Source organism: Columba livia, chromosome 8, assembly GCF_036013475.1.
Source record: "Columba livia isolate bColLiv1 breed racing homer chromosome 8, bColLiv1.pat.W.v2, whole genome shotgun sequence".
Lineage (NCBI taxonomy): Eukaryota > Metazoa > Chordata > Aves > Columbiformes > Columbidae > Columba > Columba livia.
The window spans coordinates 8,024,073-8,044,984 of NC_088609.1; the positions used below are offsets into that span (position 1 = coordinate 8,024,073).

General features: G+C 52.5%; 2 protein-coding genes across 3 annotated transcripts in view; one reads left to right on the plus strand and one right to left on the minus strand.

The window, feature by feature from the left end:
• On the minus strand, positions 1-20,068 carry GLUL (glutamate-ammonia ligase). 2 transcript variants are annotated; one of them, XM_021285774.2, is made up of 11 exons: positions 19,749-20,068; positions 16,476-16,892; positions 14,636-14,760; positions 11,447-11,553; positions 10,825-11,040; positions 5,622-5,812; positions 4,278-4,439; positions 3,870-4,016; positions 3,254-3,381; positions 2,881-3,080; positions 1-1,721 (listed from the first exon to the last, which is right to left on the minus strand). In XM_021285774.2, the coding sequence occupies exons 5-11, from the start codon at positions 10,956-10,958 to the stop codon at positions 1,403-1,405; spliced, it is 1,281 nt and encodes a 426-aa protein (XP_021141449.1). In that variant the 5' UTR covers positions 10,959-11,040; positions 11,447-11,553; positions 14,636-14,760; positions 16,476-16,892; positions 19,749-20,068; the 3' UTR covers positions 1-1,402. The 2 variants fall into 2 exon arrangements, with proteins under 2 accessions (XP_021141449.1, XP_064927904.1); XM_065071832.1 differs by lacking the exons at positions 10,825-11,040; positions 11,447-11,553; positions 14,636-14,760; positions 16,476-16,892; positions 19,749-20,068 and adding an exon at positions 6,989-7,145.
• Positions 15,124-20,912, plus strand: part of RGSL1 (regulator of G protein signaling like 1) — a 16,700-nt gene continuing 10,911 nt past the window's right edge. The window contains exons 1-8 of the mRNA XM_021285768.2: positions 15,124-15,157; positions 15,414-15,496; positions 15,771-15,845; positions 16,551-16,680; positions 17,464-17,568; positions 17,916-18,077; positions 18,237-19,201; positions 19,765-19,827. Coding sequence (XP_021141443.2) covers positions 15,124-15,157; positions 15,414-15,496; positions 15,771-15,845; positions 16,551-16,680; positions 17,464-17,568; positions 17,916-18,077; positions 18,237-19,201; positions 19,765-19,827 — 1,617 coding nt within the window. The remainder of the gene's footprint in view (positions 15,158-15,413; positions 15,497-15,770; positions 15,846-16,550; positions 16,681-17,463; positions 17,569-17,915; positions 18,078-18,236; positions 19,202-19,764; positions 19,828-20,912) is intronic.

Sequence of the window (20,912 nt, forward strand, 5' to 3'; positions counted from 1 at the left end):
TTAAGGTTTTGTGCTTTTTTAATTATAAAAAAAAAAAAAAAGAAACCTATTTGGAAGAAGTCCAAATACAACGGAATAGAACGTGTACCATCTAAGATACCCAAGTGTAAAATCCCAGAACATCTGATCCCCCAGCATGAGCTGGGAGGTGTCAGGGCTGGCCAGGAGGGACCAGTGGCCTCTCCCTTCTCCCAGCCCCCATCACAGCTGGATGGCAGGCAGCCCGAGAGCCAGGACACAGAGACATCAACAGTCTCTTGTAAAACCATTCCATTTTAGCAACTAAGAACATTATGGAAATTTAAAAAAAAAAAAAAATAATCTAATTTTTTTCTTTTCCTTTATCAACAGCCCTGCTTTAGTGACATGCTAGCTCCGCTGGAAAGGTTAAACACTCACAGCTCTGTCCACAATGTGGTTGTTAACCAGTCAACTCCTTGTTCAGGACACCTTCCTCATCTTGATCAAACGCACTTACAAGCGCGTCGCAGCTGCTCGAGTTACAGTGACAAATGACTCTGTGGGGTTCCTGGATCTGGGAACCGCCTCCTGCGAACTCCACGCTGAGATAAATCTCTGAAATAAGTCTCCTCCACCAAGCCCTCCAAGCTCACCCTCGGTCCCACCTGGAGGCCGCCCCGACAGCATCCTCAGGAGCTCTGCCTGCTCTGGCCAGGTGAGTCATTAGAACTTCATCTCTTTTGTTCTTTTTCAAAAAAAAAAACAACCACTTTCATATACAATTTTTTTGTTGGCTTTTTTTTATATTTAAATAGAAAAATACTACTTCACTCTGTGTTATGAGCCAGAGATCAGCTGACTTCCAGTGACAGAACCAGGAGTTCTCAACACTCTTAGGCTGAGCTCAATGCCAGAAGACTCCCAGAAACCTCAGAAGGTAAAGATCTCCCCATCACACCATAGAAGCAGGAGCACACAGGGCTCCATCAGAGCTCCATCTTCCCTTCTCCGCAGCAGGGAACCAACCTTAGAGAACCATCAGCCTGCAGAGAGTCAGCGGTGGGGCCCACACCCCAAACCTGACTCTTGGGGGAGTCAGCTGTAGCTTTAAGCTTTCCACTTGCCAACTGGGTTTTTTGTGCAGTCTGCCCCTGGAAGCCACTGGATCCTATCAGATGTACATATGAATTAGACAAAAAAAAATAATAAAACAGTGGTTAAAAGTTCTCTAAAGACCTTCTTCCTTCTCTCATCTTCTGAAGAGTCAATGACAAACAGACATGGATAAAACTAAATTTGCCCTCCTCCCCACCTCAAGACAACAAGAGTTACTGAGACACAAAAAATGTGTTATCTTGTACCCTCAGGATTACATCTAGAAGGGAAGATTTAGGGGTGCGGGAATCGCGGGGGGAAGGCGGTGTTTGTGGGCGCAGTCCGCTTAGTTCTTGTACTCAAAAGGCTCGTCTCCAGTTTCATTGAGGAGACACGTGCGGACGAGGGCCTCTGTCACAGCATATGGATCACAGTTGGCGGAAGGCCGGCGGTCCTCGAAGTAGCCCCTCTTCTCATGGCCCACGCTCCGGGGGATGCGGATGCTGGCGCCACGGTTGGCCACCCCAGCCGAGAACTCATGGATGTTGGATGTCTCGTGGAAACCTGTCAGGCGCCTGGCATTGTCCAGCCCCCCTTTGGGGTCATAGGCACGGATGTGGTACTGGTGACGCTTGCTCAGCTTCTCAATGGCCTCTTCAATGTGCCTGCAAAGGGAGCAAGGAAGAGGGGAAGACACAGTGAGTGCCGGATGGGCAGTACGAGCTGAGCCACTCTTGGCTGTTGCATCCAAGCCACAGCAGATTCATCGCTGTCCCAAAGCCACTTCATGATGAAGCCTATTTTAAGAAAAATTTATCTGCAGAAAAGGTTGTCAGGAATTGCAACAGGCTGCCCAGGGAACTGGTGGAGTCACCATCCCTGGAGGGGTTTAAAAGACACGTAGATGAGCTTCTTAGGGATATGGTATAGTGCCACTGTTGGGTTAATGGTTGGATTCAATGATCTTGAGGGTCTCTTCCAAACAAAATGATTCTATGATTCTGTTCTACTATCCTATGCCCTACATTCCAATTTTCTGATCATCTCAAAACAAGGATTCTCTTCACTCCTACTTCTGACCCAAGCTGGTTCTTGGAAATGGATCTCCATGGCCTGAGAAGATCCCTCGGGAGTGCTGTGCATGGGACACCACCAGTTTGACCCATGGCCAAATCCCACAGACACACTGCCCTGAGGAACCTGCTCTCAGAGGGGAGATTTCTTACCACATAAGTTTCTATTTGGGAAGTTCACACAGTCACGGGTTGGCTTATTATCTCAGGGCATCACTAAGAATAAGGCAAGAAAACACCGCTGCCAGAAAGAATCCCTTCAGGGAGCTCCACTGCAACCCAGTGCTGTCAGGTCCCAGCACATCAGTCCCATAAGGGAACTAGTATTTTACATTTCCAGGATGTTGTTGTTTAAGAAAACATGTCATTAGCTTCTACAGCCTGGTGTAGACAGAAGCAAGTAGTCTTCCTCTTTCATCATGGTCATGCAAAAAAGGCCTATGCTGAATTTATTTGTTTTGGGCAACGGCAGATCAAGAGCTGGGCAGCCTGCTATGAATAGCTGCATCTTGGCCACCCATGCTTCCATCAACACTGGCTGAATTTCCCACCCAACACCAAGATGGGAGTCTATCATTACATAGTTATATATCAAAAAAAAACAAAAAATCCAGAAAAAAGGCTCAAACATAACACCAAGCACCAGAGTGACGTCTCCCATGTAGCCAAAACTCTGTAAAAAGCTCACTGCTACCAAGTCCAGCCTGCTGCCTAGCAAACACATACTGCTGGCCCATCTCAAAACACTTACTTGAGACCTCCGTCTTCCCTCATTTCCTTGGTACTGAAGTTGGTGTGACAGCCAGCACCGTTCCAGTTCCCAGGGATGGGCTTGGGATCGAAGGACACAATGACACCGAAGTCTTCGCACACCCGGTGGAGGATGAAGCGTGCGATCCAGAGGTGATCACCCATCTCAATCCCTTCGCATGGTCCCACCTGGAACTCCCACTACAAGGAGGAGGAGTGACTGGCTCAGTGGTGCAGAGACAACCCACAGCGAGACATTTCCCACCCCCTTACGCTCTGATTGTCGACAAAACTAGTGGCTCAGAGCCAAATGCTCCCGCTGCTTGGGTTTTTTCTGTTCTGTCTTACTCCACGAGGCACCTAAAACAATTTACCTGGGCTGGCATCACTTCTGCATTGGTTCCTCCAATTTTCACACCAGCATACAGGCATGCTCGGTAGTGGGCCTCCACAATGTCCCTGCCATAGGCTTTGTCTGCCCCTACACCGCAGTAGTATGGACCTGCAATGGCACAGGTGGACAGCAAGGAAAACATGAGTTTCCAGAAAGGAAAAAGGCTCATACTCAGTGAAAACAGAGCACACACAACAGAAGAACTCTACAAAGGCATGTGATGTGTGGAAAAGCCCCCAAATCCATTTTTCACAGTAGCACTAGCAGAGCACTGATGGAAAGAGGGTCCCTCCAATAGTCTGGGTTTGTAATCTGTCATGCTCATGCTAGGCAAGTTTTTAAATCACCTGCAGACTAACAAACCAAGCAGCAAATTTGTATGTGGCAAATGACCATCTCAACCTTTCTGCAATGACCTTAATTTCATGGGTTAGTTTTTGCTAATATCCTGCTTGATATTGTCCACCCTCAGTTCTAGAAACACGTCAAATCTTTCAGCTCACCCAAAGCAGTTAAGTTGCATCCCACAGATTACAGTGCAATCACCGCACTAAGGAATCCTGACTTAGTCCAGCACAGACTCCCCGAGAGGTTACCTTGGGGTCCAGGGAAGCCATTGGAAGGCCAGCCAAACGGATGTCCATCTGTCCCCAGAAGAGTGTACTCTTGTTCCATCCCAAACCAGGGGTGCTGGTTGGACACCATATCCATAATCCGCCTGCAGGTGTGGCGGAGATTTGTCTCTAGAACAAAAAAAAATAACACAAGGCTTATTAGCATCTCCACTTCCACTCCCGCCTTCTACTTTATTTACAGTTTGCGTCCCAGCAGCATTGGTGAATAATCCCAGGAACAGCTCTTTCTCCATCACCAGCACTTTAACTTTCAGGACCGGGATTTTTTTTGTGCCATGCACAACACTGAAGGCATGAACAGCATTTGGACAGGTGTCCCCCTCCCCAGAAACACCAGCTCCACCAGGAGAAGAGAGAAGGTCCATTCACCTGCAGACTGGCGATTGTATTTGAAGACCTCGCAGAGAACTAGTTTATTGGGATCCTTGCGAAAAGGGTCCCGAAACATAGCAGCAGGTCGCAGGTACATGTCACTGTTGGAGCCTTCAGACTGGAAGGTGCTGGAGCCATCAAAATTCCACTCGGGGAGATCTGGAGTGGAGAGAGGAACGAGGCACAGTGACCAAGGGTCTCTGGTCACCAGGGTGGGCTCCCCACCACCCTCCAGTATTACAGAGATGAAGATGCTTGTATGGGACAGACCTACAATAGGTTTAATCCCAGCTCAGCTGGTTTTGTTCCAAATGGGGGAAGTAAAAAAACCAAAACACCGAAACAAGCAAAAAACAGGAGAGTGCACGTCCCCAACCACCCTGGGAAACACAAGGAGCTGGGCTGCTGGCCAAGCCCAAGCAAACAGAGCAGCACTAAGGACGTTTTCTATGTCGCAACAACCCAGGGGGATGAGCAGAGCACCCAGTCTCCTCGCAGAGGTGCCTGGGCAAGCTGGGAGAGGGCAGAGCTTCAAGCTGTAGGAATGAGGGGCACCACAAAATACCCTTATCCATGCTGCACAGCCTGGAGAAGGTGGGCAAGTAAATATCACATGTGGAGCCTCATATGGAGGAGGAGTACGGGCAGCCTGGTCCCTCTGCCCACCCCTCCTGGCTCCGCACTGCCCTCCGGGTCAAAGCACAGCAGTGAACTCCACCCGGGAATGTTATCTCCTCCATATCCTGGGGGGAAAGTGGGAGGTTGGGAAGCACAGAGATTTAAAGGGAGCTGTGCCAACCACTCCCTTAGAGGGAAAGGGGGAAAGAAAAAAAAAAGATAATTCTGCTCAGTCACACACAGTATTTTCATTTCATAACTGTCTCCAGCCAGCACCATGGCAACCTGGGGAAAATCCTAATGCTATTATTGTGTAAGCTGGGACTGTTTGTTCTGAGGGACACAAGCTCTTAATTACACCGGATAGCTCCATTCTTTCCCCTCCACTTTCTTCTGCCAAACTACTTCCGGCCAAAACGAGCACTTGAGAGTCAATGGGCTGCCCAGCCCCTGCCAACAGCCCCCTCCGCAGTGAGGCAGTGCCAGGGACAGGCTCCCAACCCTGGGCATCTCACTGAAACTCCACATCTGGAGAGCTGGGAACATTCCCCCGGGCTATCTGGGGAAAGAGGTAACTGGGAGGGGGTGAGGAGTGGCGTCTTCCTCAAATACCATCCTTCTGCCATGAAAAAGAGAGAAATGGTATCCCTTCTCTGTAGCAGCCACGTACAGCTGCTTTCTCCACCCGTCGAGGGGCAGTGAATCCTGCACTTGCCCTCTCACCTTCCAGGCTCTTGGGCTCGTGGTCCAGCGTGCGGGTTTTGCAGCGGAGGTGCTCCCCTGTCCCATCGATCCAGATGTACATGGCTTGGACCTTGTCCCCCTGCGGCAGCTTCATGTACATGTGCTTGATAGCTTTGCTCAGGTGGGAGCTCGCCGAGGTGGCCATGGCTGCAGAGCGGACAAGGGGGTTCCTGCAAGGGAGGATACAAAAAACAACCCAAGTCGTCAGCCCTTCCCTGCGCTCCCAGATTTTTCACCCCCCCGAACCAGGGAGGAGCACGAGACAGCTCAGCACGGGGCTGGCTGTCATCTCCAGCAGTCCCATGTTGTTCTGCAGGCAGCAAACACAGCAGCTCGGGCAGACGCAGGCAGCTAGGAAAGCCCTATTCCAGAACTGATGCCTTCAAAGCATCCCGTTAAAACTCAAACTCCTGCCAAAAACATAGATCTTATCCACCAAGCAACAGCCTTCAAAAGTGCTCCTCAGCCCTATGTGAACTTCTCACCTCTGTGCTCACCACTGCTCTGGAACAAGGCTAATGCACAATGAAAGCTTTCTTAATATATTTTAATAATAATTATAATGGCTTTCTTAATATACTTCCTTCAGCAATGACGGCTTGCCAGCCCCAGCTGCCTTCTCTGATCAGCTGATGTTATCCAAACTTTGTCTAGGGCAGGAGGCAGCAAAAAAGCAATCAACAAGGAGCATAAGCAACCCCTGAGCAACGCAGGCAGCGATGGGGAGGCCGAAGGGGCTCTGGGAAGACCAGCAGCATTCCTGCCAAGTCCAGAGAGCCTAGAGCTGAGCTCCCAGGGACAACCAGCCCACATGTGACAGGACCACAGCAGCCTGGGGCCCACACAAAATGCAAATTATTTGAAAATTTGAAGTGTCTTGGAAGAGTCACTCCCAACACCCTACACCCCTCCGCAGGGAGACTCGGGCTGCCCCGGACTGGCCCTGCCCAGCCCACCCTGTTCCTCTGTGCTGACGGGGGGGGTCCCCGCGGGTCCCATTCCACTACAAGACGCATCACCCACGCGTACATCTGCTGGCAGTAAGGAAGGCACCCATATTTAAGCAAGCAGCTAGAGAGCTTCGTGAAGAAAAAAAAAAAAAAAAAAAAGAAGTGCAAAAAGCATCTGTTTTCAAGAGAAAACTCAAGTTGCCTCTCCATGCCCCCGCCACAAAAACAACAAAAAAAAAGCGAAGTAGGAACTTTCCCCTACAAGGTCTGGCCAAACAGCTACCGGGGAGCCCCGGACCTGGCACAAGGGGGAGTGTCTCCCCCCCGCCCCTGGGGCCGTGGCGGTGGGGAAGCAGCTGCCGACCCCGGACACCCCCAGCCCCGCAGGGCCCTTACCTGAATCGGGCTCGGCGCGGGGATCCCACGCTCGGCTCCCAGGGCCGCGCCCGCCGCCGCTTTATGGAGCCGCCGCGCCGGCCCCGCCGCACTGATTGGGCAGCGGCGGCCGGGCCCGGGGGCAGGACGGGGCCGGGGGGGACACGGGGCCGCCGCTCCGCCCCCCTCCGCCGCTTCCTCCGGCGGCAGCAGCGCGGATGGGCTGTGACAGCCCCGGGAAAGGGAGGGGAGACCCCGCTTCAGCTCCGCACAGAGAGAGAGGGGACAGAAAGCAAAACGAAGGGAGGGAGTCAGGGGGAGCTGAGGTCCATTTTGCAACCCACCACCCCGTCCCCCACCCCCCAGCCCGTAAAAAAACAACCCCTCGTCTCTCATAGTTCTGAGAGAGCGGTTGCGGGAGCAAATCCAGGGCTTTCCGCAGCGTTTACATTAGCGGCTGCCTTTGCATAACTCGCAGGGATGGTAATCAGCTGCCCTGGGTAAACAGGGCAGCAGGGCAAGAGAGGAATGGGAACCCCCCTCCCCCCGCAAGCCGTGAGCCAAGGCTCTGGCTTGGTGCATATTTTGGGGGGTGGGGGAATGAGCAGTGCTTCTGTAATACCCTTTGCAGCAGCTTAAACAGGCTCCAGCACCTGGATTTGCAGCCGAGACCCTCGCTCCAGGGCACAGGATCAGTCACTGTCACACGACCACAGGAGAAATCACCCAGCAAGAGCACCCACTTCAGAGGCACCCAGCAAACTTCAGGCATTGCCTAGTATTTTTCCACCCCAGCAGCTGGCTTGCTGTCCCATCCTCAACCCCTGTTCCATCCTCCCAGCCTGCACCCAGGGGGTGGGAGAGCGATGCCAGCACTAGCAGGAGCTGCTGCTGCCTGTGTGCACACACCTGCACACACAGACACACGGCCAACAAATGCCACCCACACACCTGTCCAGGGGTGACAGGATCCTGGGCGACACCAAAATTGCTATTCCTCGAGAAGCCAGACTCTCCTGACCTACTGCCCTACTGAAGACGCAGCCTCAGCACAGCCAGAAGCTGGGTAGAAAATGGCCAGGGAGAGCCAGATCCTCAGCCAGGAGGAGGTGAAAGTGCTGGCTAAGGCCTCACCTTGATTTATGGCTCATCTCAAGAGCTGGATCAGCACCCTGCCTCCGGGAACAACCCAGCTCATTCTTGACCACAACCTCGCAGCAGCCGCAAATGTGTGTTAATCGCCCGAGGCTGTCCAGGACCAAGGTGAAATTCAGGTGATTTCCACCTCTTCACATTGCTTGGTCAAGTCAAAGCCACCAAACATTACACCACAAACTGCCTTCCCCAGTACCCCAGTTCCTGCACCCTATGTACAGAGCAAAGGTTTCAAACTAATTTCAAACAAATGCTGTGTTTATACCTATAGAAATTAGCTCAGAATCCCATATTCAGACCAAGTGCAGCTACAGTCACCTGAATCTAACAGCTCAGCTGAAAAAAAGAAGGCAGGAGCTGGTGCCGAGACCCAGCCAGGTCAGGAGAGACCCAAAATAGCTCCCATAAAGAGGAACTGTCAAGCCACAGGTAATGTAAAGCCATGACCAACCCTTTTCCCTAGGTTTTCAGAGAGGATTTTTTTAATCGGGACACTGACAGCTCTGATAGCTCCCAATTCTTGGAAATGTGCTTGATATCTACAAATTTCCCAGAAACTTTGGCCACCTGAGCTGGCTGCCAACAAGCCCGGGGTGTTAACGTGCGGGAGTCCCTGTGGCATGCGGTGACCCTCACCCCATCTGAGCAGCTCTTCATTTCACCCGCTGAGCTCCAAGCAACCCCGAAGGGAAGCGGGAAGCAAAAGCAACTTGACGTAAACATTGCCTCTCCCTCCCATAAATGCATGCCGGCTAGCAAACCCGTGGCCTGGGAGAAAGCCCCAGCGTGGGCAAGGATGTCAGGGCTGGGGTGAGAGAGGGAGAATGTCGCCCCCTGCCCCGGGGAGGTTTGGTGACAGTCCCATGCCCTCGCCCTGCACAACATGTTTACGAGCCAGCGGAGACGCGCCGGGCGCTGCAGCCGCGGGGCCAGCGCCCCCTCCCGGGAACCCGTCGGGTTGAGAAACTTCCCTTTGGCGTCTCGCAGAGCTCCCGACAGCTTGTTTACTGCCTGACTTCCCCTCCTCCCCTTGCAGGCTGCTGGAGTTTTTTTTGGGAAACTCGGCTGAGCCTGTTTTTTCGCCCAGCTGCGTGCTCCAGTGACCCTTATTGTCACCAGCCGTTCGACGAGACAAAAACCTCACGGGGGAGCTGGGGGAAGGCACGGTGCCAACAGGTGACACCTCCCAGGAGTGGATTTAAATCAGCCTTCAAAGGGCCCCGTGCTAAATGCACAGTGAGTTGGCCAAAGACAATGCAGCGCTCCAGGGGCGAGTCCCAACTGGCACATGTTTTTCTTTTTCCCTCCTATTAATTCGTGGGAACACCTTTATTCGCCTGCCCTGACACTTCCCTCCAGCATGGTTTACATCCTGCAAGAATTGCCAGGGTTGGAAAGTGCCTGGTGGGCTGAAGGTTCAGTCAGGGTTGGACTTCACAGCCTTCTGCCTCCAAGGCAGCAAGGCAAACCTGGCAGGGACAGGACATAACTAGGGGACAGCATGAGACGTGCCCTTTTTTATGTGTGCCTAGTCCAATACTACCTTGGCACCTCTTTGCCTGACCCCAGCCAGGAGCCAGGCAGCAATGAGGGTCTGTGGCTTCCCTCCCCACCATGCCTTGCTGGGGCTGCTGTGATGCATTCGTGTCTGCATGTCCCCCCTATTGCTGTCCCCATGTCAACCCCCCAGCTGCCTTGGGCAACCTGCTCTTAGCACAGGGCCCTCGCACCCCTGCTTGGCTGCTGAGACCCCCTGAAAGTGTAATCTTATAAGTTTGGGAATGTCTTAAAATGCAGAAATGTCACACCACAAGGGGGGTGGGAAAAGGAGGGAGCAATTCAAGGATTAAAAAGGCAAGGTATGAATTTTCCATGTTGCTCAGGCCCTGGGGCAGGTGACCACTGGCTTTTCTCCTGCAGTGCTGGACTCTTTCCCAGCACCTTGGGGACATCTTGAAGGGTGGCCCCTTACTGCAGACCTCGCAGCTAGAGAGCTGGCCATCCTTGAAATCTCAGCCCCAGCAGATTGCAGACCTGGTCCGCTAAGCCTGGGTACTCATTTGCCTTTCACCACCACTAAATGCAATGTCTTGAATATAAATTAATTATTTATTTTTTAAACTGTGATGTCATCACACAGGGAAGAGGAACAGTCCACTTCCTTGTGACCAGTCAGGTCTTAGGGGGAGGCCTCATGCACCCAAAATGCCCCAACATCCAGCAATGGCAGAGCTGGGAGGGAACAAGGACAAGCATCTCTCCATGCCCAACAGCTCAGACATTCCCAAATTCATATACAGCATTTTCAGACTCATCTAGGAATGTGCTTTAGGCTGCAACATCTGGGATAAGGAGAAACACACCCGAGTGAGACCAGACATGGGCTGGATGCCCTGATGGTGCATTGGCTCCATCTCTGCCCACTACTATGCACAGCTGCCTCTGCTTGCACCCACCACAGCATGCCCACCGCCACTGGGACCAGTGCTCTGGAGGGATCCACAGGGCTGAAGGAACTGGAGATGCAGCCCCTTTTACTCATGATTAGCAAGGGTTGGAAAAATGAACCTAATGCCTTAGCACGATGAGCAAGCGCTTAATTCACAAGTTGCCTCGATAAGACTCGAAGAGCAGTCGCTGACTGAGGAGAGGGAGCTCGCCACGGGGTGGGGGAAGCGTCTGCACTGGGCGGGGGGACTGACCTTGTGCAAGCAGCGGTGGCTGACCGGTCTCCCCCGGAGTGTTGCAGGAGGTTGACGAAACCCCCCAGGGCAGGGAGGCGGTAGCTGCTGGCCCGATAAGTGAGCAAACATTGCACGCTCCGCAGCAGAGCCATACTCCCTTTGAAGGTGCTGCCAGGGTCAAGGCTAGTGGAGGGGTGGTGGCCAGAGAGGGCTTTTGGAGGCTGAGCTGATTACCTGGGTTGCACAGAAGGGCAATTTAGGAAAATCAATTAATAAATAAAAAAGTGCAGAGGCATACGCAAAGGAAAAAAAAAAAAACCCACCACCCTCCCTATGCAGCTCGGCTGCAATACCCACCCATGACACATTTTGGGGAAGAGGGGCCTTGGGAACACAGCAGCCTCGTGCAAACCTTCCTGGTTGCTTGCAACTGCTTCTCCACCCCTTTCTCAGCCACCTTTGGTGCTGGTCACCATGCCCAATGCCCGCCTTGCCACCCCACGCAGCAAACTGTGGCATTGCATCATCCCTGAGCCGCCCCCTTCCCTGGCTCCCCCCAGGGGAGGGCTCTTTGCAGAAGGGACATAGCTGCTGCCAGCCCGGGGACAGCCTGGCAGCAACCCTGGCAGGCAGCACCTACCTCTGCCCTGCACACCTGCAGACCTTGCGCACAGGCCGAGCGTCTTCAGCGAGCCGGGGCCGCCGCCGAGGAGCACGTGCTCGCCTTCAAAAAGTGACCCGGGGAAGCTGGAAGATGAGAACATGTCAGGGGCAGGCGGTATTTGAGACCTAGAAATCACTTGGCTGGGTTTGCTCGCTGTGCAAGGGTGGAGAATATCCCAGGGAGCGCTCAGCACATGCCTTTCCCTGCAGTTGGAAATTGGTCACAGTGTGCATTGGCAGGTTTGGGTTTGGGTTTTTTTCGTCGTCCTTTTTTTTTTTTTTTTTTTTTTATTAGCACTGTTCATGCTGTTAAATGTGCTCCCAACTAGGTCATGGCAGTGTTAGCTGTGGCTGGCAGATTAATTTCAGCCTAATACCCTTCACAGCTCCGTAAGTGAGCGTGCAGAAATCCCCAAAGCGCTGCACAAGTGCGTTCAGTAGTAGGATCCAGACCTGACCTTATAAATTATAAAAGGTAACAAGCAAAGCACTATTGTGTGTGTCCCTTCTCTATGGCTGAATTAGGTCCCCGTCCTGCCGCAGCGCTTGCCTAACCTGCACTGGTGAAGTCAACAGACCCAGCCACATGTATAAGGTTACACAAGCGATTTCACTTGGGCTGGAGAAGAGACAAGCAAGCGGAGAGCTTGCTGCAAGGGCTGTCAGGTGTAACGGGTCGGAGCCCAGCCTTCACCCTAAATCGCAAGCAAGGAAACTACAGACAGATATCAATAGGCTCAAAAATATTTCTGATTTATGTAAGGAAATACCAGAGACATCCTTGCTAAGAGAAGGAGACTGAGCATAAAAATCACATTAAAAAGAGTAATCCCAATATATTCAAGAAAGGAATGAATATTTAAAGCTGAACTGCCATACCTGGGATCTCAGACAATTCCAGTTTTAAGGTGCTATGGGCCCAAAAATATCAAACTCATTGCTGACAGTCTTTGAAACATCCTAAACTATTTATATGAGAACAGGCTGGGGCTGAGTGGGGGACGAGAAAAAAACAACCCAGTATTGCCCCAAAAGCTCACTCAGGGCATATGACACGTATGCTAGAAGGAGAGGAAGTTTGTGCAGCAAGGTGCTTGCGCCGCTCCCTCGCACTGGAGTTGGGCTGTGGACCATCACCTGAGACCGAAAGCAATGCCGAGGTGTTTGGGGCTGCCGTGAGTCTGTGGGGACCGATTGTAGCTTCAGGGGGAACAACCCTCATTCCCCCACGGCACTGAAAAAAGCAGGTTGGGCTGATGGGGAGGCTGACCCTGCCGTCGGGCAGCCTTGGACTTTGCTGCCGTGGCGAGCCATGCCAGTTTATGTTGGGCAAGGATAAGAAACCCAGCCCTGTCCCCTCTGCCACCCCAGAGCACGAGGCTCTGCCGCTGGCAGAGATGACCTCAGGTCTATCAAGGGTGGGCTGCTCCCCATGTCAGGGGGATGGAGGACACAGGTAATTTGGGCTTGGACAGAGAGGGAGTGAAGCCCTTCTGACGTGTTTGGTGTTGCAACCTGGCGCTTATCTTTGTACAAAGAGTCCAACCACTCCACGTTCGTCTCTGAGCCCCCCTTCTAAACGTAGGTTGTGTTCATGCATTTGCCTCTTTTTTAAAGCCTCTTTTTTATTAAGCTTTTTTGTGTTGTTTAATAGTCACACAGCTCATGTGAGCTCATTTTGTGAGGAGCTGTTGCAGCATAACAAAGAGGGTAAATATACTCATGTATACACAGAACAAACCCCGGGAAGGTACAGCTGGGCTGAGCGGGGCTCCATCCTGCCAGACTTAGGTTAATGGTTCAACTTGATCTTAATGGTCTTTTCCAACCTAAACAATTCTGTGATTCTATTCTACCTCATGGGGAAGGACTTGGAAACAGCCCCTTGCATTCCCACAGTAACTGCGTTGGGCTGTTCGTGCTCACAGCCCTGGTCCTTTCCCAGCAGAAACCAGCACAGTTGCGCTGAGGTCAGCCCAGAGCCAGATAGGCACCAGCGGAGCTACACCTGCCTCTGAGGAGCTCGCTGTCACCAAGTGGAAAATATACATATTTGTGACAGTTGCAGCCTTTCCCTAAGGACTTTTGAGCCTTTCCTGTGCGATACAGCCACACCAGCTCATCCCTACCCCCTCTTTTCTTGGGCTTAGCAGCAGAAATCTTTATGAATTTGTGGTCAGAGCCACTCACCCGAAAGACAACATCCCTGCGTCGTCACCACGAGGATGAAAATGCCACCCACTGCTGTTACACCCAACAGCTTCAACCACTGTCAGTAATGAAGTGTGACCAGTGCCTTGCGGTGTGACAGGACGTTACCTCCCCAGGGCACACACTTGTGCACAGACAATTTAAGCGTGATCTCTTAACAAGTCTCTGTCGTGTCCCTCCTGGCCTGGTACAGCACCAGTTATCCTCCTTGCACGGGTCAGCACAGCTGTGCGCAAAGAAATAAGCTCACTTGCTCAGGGTGATGGAGAGAGCCAGTGCCAGCAGCCCAGGACTGTCACCCTCTGGTCCCCAGCACCAGCCCGACAATTAATTACGAGTCACCCCTGTACTAATTGCTGCTGTGGATCACAAGCCCGTTGCTGAAATGCGGAGCCCTGTGGCTGCCTGGGACAGCTTCGCATTCCTGATTTGACAGCGCCACCTCGTGATGTGTCCCCATCCTGGGGACCCTGCGGGGTGCAGGCAGCTGCCTGCACACACCACTGCCTGTATCAAGGTGCTTCTGGGGAAGCCCTTACACGTGTTTTAACCTGCCCGTGCCCACACAGGGGACACTAACAGGGACTGCAGCCACAGCGACAGAAGGGGACATGACCCTCAATATAATGCAACTGTATTTTGTTAATGGTCAGAACGAGAGAGCTCAGGGCTTCCTAGAAACACAAGGTTGGCAGATTCTACCCTGCAGCCCCCCACTTAGGCAAGCCCAGAAGAAATGTCCAGTTCAGAAGAAGCCTCAAAACCTCTGCTCCACACTCTCCACAGGCCACAAAACCCTTCCCACTCCCACCAGGCCACAGACAAGCAGACCCACTTCTCTGCTGCAAGGCACGTCAGGGACCCCAGGCACAATGGTGCCCAAAACATGGAGGTCACTAGCAGCTCTGCCAGGTCTGACACCACGGCATTACGGACCAGGGGATCAAATACCCACCTGGGGAGCAGATTCCTCCTCTTGCCAGGGAAACAGATGACTGCTGCTGCAAGACAGTTGCGGTTCCTTCTTTCTTTCTCCTTTTCCCACTGGAGGGTCTCCAAGGTTGGGTTTCAGCCCCAGATCTGATAAAGCAGAAGAGCTTATAAGAAATCTGGGGTTGATCTCTCTGGGACAGCTATAGCAGGGGCTCCTGTGAAATTTCTATCACCACCTGCACAGATGCACTGTCAGCAGCCATGCGCAGTGCTGAGGTGCTACCGAGAACACAGTTTAAAGGCAAGAAGTTTGACCAAGTGGGGAGAAGGGAAAGGTTTCATTTTGGGAATGCCCAAGTGCATTTGCAGGGCTGGTGATTAGAAAAGTGCCGTTTCCCTGAAGGACAGCAAAGAGGGAGGTGCTGAGAGCCCTGTGGTCCCCAAGAGCCCTGTAGCCCCCCTGAAGACTCACTGGACAAGTGTGTCACAAGCAGCATGGCATTCTAGAACATGTCCCCGGGACAAAACAGCATGATGGCCACGGGTGAGTTACCTTTCCTGGGGCGTTCAGCCCCTCTAATCAGACCTCAAAGGGGACAGCAGGGTTAGGCTTCACATGGGTGCACTGGGACCCAAATTTCATGGACTGTCGCAGGTCCAAATCCTCCTATGTGTGCACGGGACAAGCTCATACTGCACATCCCCTAGAACCGTCCCTTTCAAAATGCATCCTTTGGTTCACATTTATATCACATTTGGCAACACAAAGCTCAGGTAACTTTCTCTTGTCCCACTTGTAGCAACCATAGCCTCCACGGACATGGGGCTTCTGCTGAGAGATGATGTTTTTGTCGACTTTTTCAACACATTTCTGAATCTTCCCGTAAGTACACTCTGCACCATAAAGCACCCAGGACCTTTCTAAGCTCTTCTCAGGTGAACTTTCAGCTTCTGTGGTGTCAGATACCCCAGGAAAATTTGGAATACACCACACACAGGCTGGAAAATGAGGGAAACCTGAGGACCTCAGCTTGGAGATAGAGGTCTGAAAGGGAAGATGATGTTTCTCTGTAGTGAGGACTAACTAGAACAGCTGGGCTCTGGGCTCCCCTGCCACCCTCCATCTCTTTCAGCTCTCCCCTTTCCTTTCAATGCAGGTTTTTGGCCAGACACCCATTTACATCAGCAGCACGGGCCGGTGGGACCTCTGGCCAGAGCTGCCGAGCCACCTGGTGAGAAAATGCCCCTTGCGAGGAGGGTGAGGAGGAGGGTGAAGGGCATGGGGCAGGGGAGATAAGGGGCTAGTTTCTCTTTGCCAAGGCCACTGTTTGGCTCCTCTGTTCATGCAGCCAGGGGATTATTTCAAACCCAGGCAGTATTTTGCTTTTGAGCCCTGGGAGGAATGCAAGCCATTTAAAGTCCTGGTGTACAGGCAGGTTATGGGGTCAGTAAACTGGAGTTAAGGAGAGCATGTGTGTCCTGTATTCCTCCTCAGTTCATAGGTAACCAAGGTCTTGTTGATCCTCAAATTGGCTCAGCCCTCCCCATGGACGTCCCCCTTCCCCATGGCCACAAATGCTGTTTGCGGTGCTCAGATCCCATCGCAAAAGGGAACTTAACTCCCCTTGGTGCTGCCAAAAAGCTGCCGTGCCTCCCTACCTGGGCTTGGGGAGAGCAGGCAGGCTGTGAGGAGAGGCAGCCTTGCATTGCTGGGTCTCCCAGGTTTGCAGGCAGAGCTCACATGGACGCGGGCAGGGGCTATAGGTCAAAAATCCACCCTTATGTGGGTGAATTGCATCGCCATTTAGCAACAAGGTGCCTTCCCTTGCCTCCTTCCCCCACAGCAGGGCCCCGTTACTTACCCTAATCCCCAGGCAAGAGACGGCTCCTTGCTCACAGCTTAATCTTCTTCTTGGGCATGGGGGGGTGCAACGCAGGATCCCAGCCCCCCGGTTTTACTGGCGTGGCTGGAAAAGCACCGTCTGCCTCACTTCTGCAAATCCAGCTTGTGCCTCCACTTCGTCCTCTGCCAGAAGCTCCTGGGTTTCATTCGGTCGGGGGAAGCAGGTGAGTCATCGCAGCTTGGAGGAAATCAGAGCAGCTTCGTCGTCGTCGTCACCACAGCAAGGCTTCCTCTCACCCGGGGCTGTCACCACTGGGTGCCTGCCCAGTGGGTAGTGCCTCTGCTCCAGGTTAGAAAGGCATTGCACATCCCATTTTTTAGGGGTGCAGCAGATCCCAGGGTTTCCACTGGATGAGCGAGGCTTTACCTCTCAACTCTGGGAAAATAGGTCTGTGCTGTGGTCTGTCCTGCCAGCAACAAGTCTGAATTGTGCTCAGTTTAACCCAAAACGAGCCATGTCAGCCCAGCCAACTGCTTTGTCAGCCTATGTGTCAACACAAGGAAAAGCCACTGGAAAGAAAGCTGTGGCAGCAGGGATGCAGATTTTCATTTCAGAAAAATAAGCAATTCGTCCAGGCTTACTCCAGTGTCGTTTCTGAATGCATTGCTGCCTCCTCGCCAGTCAGGTTGAACCTCAGGCTCAAGGAGGTTGAGAGCAAGCCCAAAATGCAGGCAAAAAAGATGGACATTTGCAAGGGGAAGATGCACAATAGCTGGGCATACTATCCCCGATGGGAGTGGGTTGTACTGCATCCTTGCAAACACCACATGTGCATCCTACAATCCCAGCCAAAACTCCCATTTCAGTGCAATTTGCTGGTCTCACAGCACTGCTGCCCTCCAGCAGGCTGTATCAGGGGGCTGGAGGGTGCTGGTGGGGTCTGGAGGGCTTGGGGGCCCTCCTGCTCCATGCACCCCCTGATGCCATGCTCTGCACTCTCTGACAGCAAAACTGCTGAACTGGCAAAGTGCCGACCAGTGGCTGCTGGAGAAGTTCATCAGTGGGACCCAGGGCATGTGGCATTTTCGGGCCTTCATCCAAGGAATGGCAGGTGGGCACAGGGTGCTCCACAGCCCCTTCTCAGCCAGCCACGGGCCAGATGCTGGGTGGGGCACCGGTACAGAGCTGGGGACACAGGTAAGCACCAGTGGGACAGGAGACACTGTGACCCCAGACATGGGTTTGGAAGACAAGCCAGCAGCAGAGCCCCAGCATGGGCACTGCACACCAGGGAGATGCACAACCTTCTCTACATCGTTCCCCAGTTCATCCAGGTGATCTTTACTTCTTTCATTTTGTTTATAAACAAACAAAAAAGCCCCACAACACAGGCTGCTTTGCTCATGAGCGGGGCTTTCATGGACTCCCTCTGACTCCCATCCTATGTCTGATCCATAGGGGAAGAACTGACCAACTTCTGGCTCACCACTGAAAGGCTCCTGGGGCTTGATGAGTCAGATGCAAGGCAGAGGGACCTCTACCTGTCCTTGTTCCACAGACTGAAAGCCACTCACCTGCGTGAAGGCTCCAGCATCGTCACTCTCTGCAGTACCATGGTTGGTAAGAAACATGGAAGCTGGGGACGAGCAGTGCCCTTCCAGAGAGGTGGCCTTTCCAGGATGCTCCCAGGGAGCTGGGATACCATCACCAGCTTTGCTTGTGTGGGGAATGGTCTGCATGGAGCCACCTCTCCATCAGAATCCCCTATATCCATTCCAGGGTTGCTGCCAAAAGCCAAGCACGTTCAGCCCACCAGCACCAGGAGGGAGACCCTAAGCAAGATGCAGGAACGAGCCCTCTTTATGATTCAGAGTTACTGGCTCCCTAAATTTTTCATCCACTGCAAGAAGGGCATGGAAGAAGATCAGTCATGCTGGCCTCTGCTGCAGGAGTATCAGGAGCGTTTATTATGGGCCAACTCACAGGAGCCCTCAGGCTTTTCAGAGAGTCTCTTCATGATGCATATTAAAAGGAGCCAGGGTTTGTCAGGGCCCTACTGCAGCAAGAAGGCCAAAGCGGAGATCTGGACTGTGGCCAAGGAGGGAAGAGACACCCAAGAAATGAAGATGTCCAGTTTTTGGGTGCAACCAGAAAGGCAGCTGGGACCAGTTGGGAGCACAAAGGAATCACATCTGGATAAGGATGCTTTGGGACCAATTCCTCCACAGTCAGAGCATACTGCAAAAACTGCGTTTGGAGGAAAAGGAGGAGCAACCTCTCCCGAAAGACCTAGACCCAATGCAGAGCAGGTCCTTCATCTGGAAGACCTCTGTGAAGAGAAAGTCCTCTCTAACCTGTCTTCCTCTACACCCCTTGTCCAGCTGCCATCCCTGAAAGAGCCAGTTAAGACCTTGTGTTTCCTTCCCTGGGCACTTAGCGCTGAGTCCTGTGCAGGACGGCCCTTCAGGGACTTTTTAGAGCGCCAGAACCGCTCCATGGAGACTCTTCTCCTGGACCTGTGGCATGACCTGGAGGAATTTCTGCCTGTGGGGCTGGACCCCCGCAGAGAAAACAGTTTCTTCCTACGTCATTTGATTGGGGAGAAGATATGCAAGACCTATCTGGAGGAGGGCACTATTCATCAGCTTCCCCTGGAGGCCAGGACTCTCAGAAGCTTGCGGTACCATCTGATGTCTGGAGAATTCTCCCCCTGGATATTCAGAGCCCAGAAGGAGATTTGCAAGGTGCTGGCAGTGGTCAGGCTGGGAGGTACAGCTCTCATTGGCACACCTAGGCAGGTGTGAGGGCTGTAGGCATGTTTAAGAACAGAAGTATTTGGAAATTGAACAGGAAAAGAGATTAGGAAGGGAAAAACTTGCAGTTGCAAGCCACCATGGGCTGAAACCAGTGACCAAGATGTGCCAGGCCAGTGGAGAATATCCTCGCTGGTTTGCTGGGTAGTGGAGCAGAGGCAAGCAGTCATTTAGCAGCTGGTGATCTTGGTTGTTAGGCGCACTTACCAATGGCCAGGGGATGGCACGGCAGCAGCTGTTCTTTCACATCTGGATCACTGGTGCCAGCACAACACAAGTAAAACACATTTATAGCCCAAACATTTTTGGGCAGCCTCTGAGCAACCCAACAAACCAACCAGGTGTACAGCCACCAGCAGAGCTGTCCTGGGCATCTCAGCCAAGTGTAACCTGCCCACGGCATCACCGCTGTGACCTGAGGGTACAGCGAGGCTGGGGGTGCCAGTTGCTCCTGGAGCACTATCTGAGGACAACCCACCTTTGCTCCTCCGTAGGTGCTCTGCTTCTTCTACGAAGAATTTCTGGCTGATGATGACAGGACGTTCCTCCAGTTCATGGTAAAGGGGACGCACAAGGGACACGGGCATCTTCGCAGGGCATGCAGGCAGCAGAAGGGATGTGAAAAATTGCAGAGAGGGAGGGAGGAGAAACCCATCCCATGGTGTCCCCTGTGCCTGTCCTAAGTAATGATCCTCAGCTCTTCCACTGCAGGATCCCGTAAGTCAGCAGCACTGCAGACATGCCCTGCAAGAGCTCCCTGAGACAAGCCATGACCTGGCCCAAAAGCAAGGAGACTTAAAATCAGTCTTCCAGGGTAGGCGGGGGTTAGCCCAGCAGCAGCTAGCACACTGGGTAACTGCCTCATGGGCAAAACACTTCTGGGAATGCACTCTCTCCCTTTTATCCTTGCAGCAAACGCTGCTGTAAATGTGACTTGTGCAGACACGCATGCGTACGTTCCTGTTCCAGCACAAGCGACTGGCCGACACACTAGGGGAAGAGGGCATGCAGCCTTTCAGCCTATGATTCAACTGTGCTCTAGCTTTGCACATTTTTTTTTTCCTCTATGTAAAGAAATGATTTAAGAAAGCTGAGTCACACAAGCACTCATCTTCCCAGACTATTATCCTTCCTGCCAGCAGAAGTCTCACTAATACCTCATGTTTATTAACACCCAAACTACAAACCTTACACCCAAAAACCTCCTCACAAACCAGAACCTACAAGCATCCCACCTGCTTCAGTCCCTGCACAACCTATGCAGGTGGTTTTGCTCACTGCAGACAGTGTTCTTCAGCCATTTGGCTTTTCTCCAAACTGCAATGTAAAAATATGCATCTGATCCTGGAAATGGCAAGGAGAGGCCATCAGGGTTAGTGCCCCCAAAGACCTGGCTCACAGAGATGACAGCATCTCAGTCAGTGAGAGCTGAGCATTTCAGAAAAGTCAGCTGTCAGCTCCTGACCCTGATTAATTCAATGCTCTTGGTTGCAAGTTAATTAGCTGCCTGGGTTTTTAAGCATGTCTTGTCAAGGAAATTACCCCTCAGAGCACAGCCCTGCTCTGGGAGTGCAATTAGCGGTTCAGCAGGTGTTGAGGCCGTGCTCTCCATAGGCACGATGCTCTGAGTCAAACTCCTCCT